General features: G+C 34.9%; 1 protein-coding gene across 1 annotated transcript; it reads right to left on the reverse strand.

Moving 5' to 3' along the window:
• Positions 1 to 3,545: 3,545 nt before the first annotated feature.
• Positions 3,546 to 4,894, reverse strand: LOC108335576 (mitogen-activated protein kinase kinase kinase 20). The gene has a single exon (XM_017571610.2). It carries the CDS (start codon positions 4,728 to 4,730, stop codon positions 3,708 to 3,710), a length of 1,023 nt encoding a protein of 340 aa, XP_017427099.1. The 5' UTR covers positions 4,731 to 4,894; the 3' UTR covers positions 3,546 to 3,707.
• Between the last annotated feature and the right edge of the window lie 751 nt (positions 4,895 to 5,645).

Here is a 5,645-nt window from a genome sequence, read left to right on the forward strand (position 1 = left end):
CTAAGTATCTAATCTTTGGAACCTCGAATATACTTATTACATAAATGTTAGATTGTGTTTCTATTTACAATTTCACTGTTTTTGGATGTTTAAACAGATGGAAGTATGATTAAGTGGCACGTTTGCTTCTAGAATTAGTTTTCAATCATTTTTATAAAGATAATACCTCTATAATCGATTAATTTCTTGATTAGAGTCAATAAGTTTCTTTCCCCTTTTCGTAGTGATTTATAGATTCTTGATCATGCAAGGAATTTCTGTTTGCATGTGTCAAGTGGTTACTTCCTTCAATTCTTAACTCCAATTAGGTTCTAAGGTTTGTTTTCAATTGTCAATTGGTGATTTGTAGGTGTTTCTAGAGTTTCCTTGCGGTGTAAGCCACGGTCGGGGTTTATAGAGCTGTGTTGATTTCATTAAGGTAATGGAAGCTAGAAAATTCTTTAATTTTAATAATTACTTGTGTATGACTGTTGATGGACATGATTCTTGAATTGTATGATCTGAATTGATGTTTTAGAGTAGATGGATGTGGTGTAATGTGATTGTTTTGAGTGAGAATTGAGGAACTATTTTTATGAAATGAGGTTTGGATTGTATTTGAATGTATAAAACGTTAGAAATTTGTGAGTATGAATTGGGTATGAGTAGATGCAATTTTTCTTGGTTTAAGGATATTTTAGAGGAAGTTATGTAGTGAAAACGTGATTTAGGGGTTAGGTGCTCATTTAGTCAGTTGACATAGGTTAGATAAGTCATTTAGAAATTGTTAGAGTCCCTAAGTTACTTGAAATTGTGTCAAAAGTGGCAAAGTTCATCTTGGGTCTATAAGTTGAGAATGAGAAGCTTTTAGAGTGTAATGTTGTTAGTAAATACTTTAGATTGGTGTTAGAATGGTTTAGACACACTTAGTCAAGCATAATTAAGTGTATAACACGATCTATGAGAGTTAGAAATTGAGAAAAATATTTACAATTGGTCATTTTGGGTGCATGTTCATAATTCTGCAGTTTGGTACTGCAAAATTATGCAGACTCGCTGAGCGAGTGGAGTCACTTAGCGAGTGATGGAGGAGTTGGACACACTGTCTGGACATTCGCCTAACGAGTGGTGTCGCTGAGCGAGTGCTTAGAGGGTCTATATCACTTTCTAGAGGATTCACACAACGAACTAAGTCGATAAGCGAGGGGTTTGTGTTTGAAAGCACTGAGAATGTTATTCGCACAACGAGTATGGTCTTTGAGGGAGAGGTTTAGGTCTGTGAGCATTGTGAGTTTTATTCGCTCAACGAGTTAGGTCGTAAAGCGAATGGGTTGGAGTCTGGAGGTACTGTTTGTGGGATTCACACAACGACCCAACTTGCTGTGCGAGAGGAATCTGTGGTTGCTCAGTGAGGGTACGCACTAAGCGACTGGTCAAGGTTGTGATGTATTATTTTCTTCTTTGTTTTGAATTGTTTGAGATATGCATTAATTCAATTGTGGATGACATATGATTGTGTATGAATTTATATGAGTATCAAAGTAAAAGTATATGGTTTCAATTATGGTTTTAAATGGTGTGAAAGATAATTCCAAAGAGGAATTTCTGAGTGGTGGTTCAAAAAGTTGTAGTATGAATATGGGAAGCTCAGTCTTAGAGTTCATCCTGACATTCTAATGGTCACCTATTATCAAGTAGAGAGGGGTGATTCATGTCGTGAGAATATCATGAGGTCCTAGCCTAGAGGTTTTACCTTGGCCTAAGGTGAGTGATAACGGACTAACCTTGTGTGGTAGCTTGGGGTGGGCCAACTGTTTCACCAGAAGTGCACGAATTGCCATAGCTACATATTCATACTAATCTGGATGGTCATGTCTAGGAGTGGTCATGTATATAAAGTTTATTTTTATTTGATATGTTGTGTGTGAACTTTTATAGAAATGTTTAATATGTAATTGTATATCATTATTTGTTTTCTTCTAGCTTACCCTTCTATCTGATTGTGTTGTATGTTTGTTTTGTTTTCTCTCTTTGTTATGATCATCCTGTGAGTGTGAACAGAGAGAGATGAACTATCAGTGAAGCATACTCTTGGAGATGAAGACACTGCAATTTAGTTAGCTTTAGCTTAGTTTCTGTATATAGTTTTGGTTATCCAGTGTGTATATAAAGTTAAAAATTTATAGTTTTTTTTGGATAACTATAAATTCCACTTTATAATTTAGTATATAACTGTTTTATAGTATCATGTTGTGATGACTATTATACAATTAAATGCTATGTTTTAAAATATTACAAAAGGACTACAAAAAGAAGATTTCAAAATCTGAATAACTAAATTAAGAAAAAAACTGCAAATTCTTAAAAAAAAAATCAACCATTTCCAAAACCGTGCAGTAATAGAACACTAAAAAAACAAAATGAAATAAAGATTACACATTACTCTTACACAAAAAAATACATAAAATATAAAATCACTCTCATTTTTTGAACATTCACAATAATAACTAAACAATCATACAATAATTTTCAAAAAGAATAAAAATTTCAGCTTGTATCATGATATCTAATCCAAACAAATTTCTCCAATCCACATAAAGTTTTTTAACATTTTTGTAAGAAAAACACGTTAGTATCGTATAAAATTCAACTAAACACATCATCATCCACGTTAATTATAAAAGAAAAAAAATCACGTAAATGTGTAACAAAAGAAAAAATAAAATTACACTGATAACCTGTCTAAGTCAAATTAACGACAAAATATAATCTAGAGTTCAAAACGTATTTTAAAAAATATCATATAATTCTTACTATCATTAAAAAAAGTAATATAATTCACTTTAACATGGAAAAATCAATTTCTTCCTAAATTGTTGTACCCAGATACCGATGTAAAATTTAGTTTCTTACATATATCCTACTGTCTTCACTAATTTGATCTTCATATAATCTTATTTAAAAAATTGAAAAAATTAAATGTTTTTATTAACCGGTACAGTGCTCCTTGATGTCGTGACCGCAAACTAGATGACACAACCATTAACAAATCAATGAAGACTTTGTTATATATGTAATTGAAATATAGACTATACATATGATAATGTAAAATTTGTATTGCAGTGTCCAGGAGTTAAAAATAATTAATCTTGGTTTTGCAACATTACATCTAACATATGTTGTCATTTGATAGAACCAAATATATACGGTTTTCACAAAAATATCTGTGGGAGATGTTGGAAACGGTAGGTTTCTCCTTGGAAGTCAATCTCTCAATATGAACGGTTTTTAAACCCTTTTCCATGTTGGTGCAGTGCTCCTAGTTGGTTTATATTGGTATACTGTATAATTGTTGAAGGTAAAGAATTAAATGTACATAAATAAAAATTCATGAATCTACAATTATGAAATTAATGTTTTTTGTTTAAATAATTTTGCGACGTTCAATTGATTTTTATTTTTAGTGTTCAATATTTTAGTGTAAATGTTTATTTATTTATATATTTATATATTTATACTTTTAATCATCATAAAAAGAATATTATTCACAATGATCCAAAATCGACTTGAGATTCCGAACAAAATATATTTACACTTTGTCAAAGGTGGCGGAAGTAATCGTATCATGTGTCTGCTTAATTCACAAACTAATTAAATGAATTAAAAAGAATGAACGAATGTGATGGATTTTGTTTGTAACCACAGAACCAGCAACACTTCCAAGAACTTCACCTAACGCTGATCCAGCCATCCGATTCTGACCAATTCTCCGGTGTCTTATCGGTGACAAGCTGCCGGAGACGACTCTCCGAAGAACTCGACCACCCAGAGTGCTCATCGGAATCCAGGGACGACGGGAGTGAAGCCATTACGGTGGAAGCCCAGTCAGGAAAATCGAAGTGGGACCTCGGCGACGGCGACGGTAACGGTTGATGAACTTTCTCGAACGAAAATGAGTCAACTTTGATGAAAGGGTGCTTCAGAAGCATCTCAGCGCTCCACCTGTTCTTGGGATCCTTAACAAAGCACTTCTCCAAAAAGTCCTTCCCCTCTTCCGACAATTCTTCTGGAATCTTTGGCAATTCTTCTCCCACTCCAATCCGAATCATCAATGACCAAATACTGGAACCGTTGCTAACATCCCACGCGGGTTTTCCGGTCACCAACTCCACGACGGCGCATCCCAGGGCCCAAATATCCGCCGGCGGCTCATATTCATTGTCGTTCACCGATTCCGGCGACATAAACAATGGCGTTCCCCTGAACTCGCACTTCCCTTGTTTCTCCCCCTTCTCCTTGGCGAGCCCGAAGTCCGCAATTTTCACCTCGCCGTCGAAAACGAGAACGTTCTGAAGCTTCACGTCGCAGTGAACGAAACCTTGCTCGTGAATATGTTTGAGCCCTTCCACGATAGACCTCGTGCATCGCCGGACGAAAGGCTCCGGGAGGCTTCCACCGTGTTTCTTGACCTGGTCGGCGAGGGACCCTTCGGTGGCGCGTTCGAGGAATACGTTGTAGAACTCCTCGCCGTTCTCGACGGTGTGATCGTGGCCGAAACACTTGATGATGTAAGGGGAAGAGCCAAGGCGATCGAATATCTCCTTTTCGTGTTGGAGCGAACCCGCGTTGTCGGAATCAGAGGATTTGACGGCGACGGGAGAAGGGAACCGAGTGGAGCCGTTAGCAGGGACGACGATGTTGACGGTGGCGAAGGTTCCACTGCCGAGTGATTCTCCGCGAACCCAGTTCATGTTGGTAGAACAGTGTACGATGAATTGAGTTTTGAAGCACGAAGACAACAAATGACTTGCGTTCCCTTATAAAGAACGAGAACTCGTCGTTGAAGATTCAAGACTCAAAGCATGGGAGGGAGTGAGATTGGCGGCATCAAAACATTTGAAACACGTGATAATTGAGGATATTTTCTGAGCGTTTTCCTAATTTTACCGCTTCAGCCTTCACCTGCTTTCTTTTTATAAGCCAAAATTTAGATATTGATTATCATTATCATATCTATTATAAATTATAATATATCACAATAGATTATAGATTATCATTTGACTGCGCTTTGAAAGTCAAAATATATCTTTTTTTTTAATTCGATTTATCCCAAATAAAATCCGTAACATATATTCAAACACCTATTGTTGAAAGGACCTAAATCTTTTTTGAATAATAGAAGTATCTTACCCATCTATAAAATCGTCGTCTCTCTTCTTATCAAGCGATATACTCTCATATAATTCTTTTTATCTTCTTGAATTATCTTATCTCTAATAATATGATATTAAGAAAAACCTTTTGAAAATAACATTTCTTTAATTTAACTATATATTGTACTAATTCTTTTTGCATTTTTTTTAAAGAATAACACGCAGGATACATAATTCGGTAAAGTTAGAGAAATATTATTCAAGATATACAGATTTTTATATGATTACTTTCTATTGATCTTTTATTAAAATCTATTAGATTTTATTTTATCGAATCATAGAATATATTTCCGTAGTTTGGATTTTGTGATAATATTAACTGATATCACAGAATAAAGATTAAGGATTCATTTCGTTAATAACTGTGTTACTTATGGGGCTGTCCTTACATGTAATTCCATCAGGAAAAGCTAACAAATTTATACTTCGATGTTGTCTGATTTAACTTCTCAT

Source organism: Vigna angularis, chromosome 10, assembly GCF_016808095.1.
Source record: "Vigna angularis cultivar LongXiaoDou No.4 chromosome 10, ASM1680809v1, whole genome shotgun sequence".
Classification (NCBI taxonomy): Eukaryota; Viridiplantae; Streptophyta; class Magnoliopsida; order Fabales; family Fabaceae; genus Vigna; species Vigna angularis.

Coding starts and splice junctions, on each gene's coding strand:
- LOC108335576 (XM_017571610.2), bottom strand. CDS start 4,730: ATGAACTGGGTTCGCGGAGAATCACTCGGCAGTGGAACCTTCGCCACC.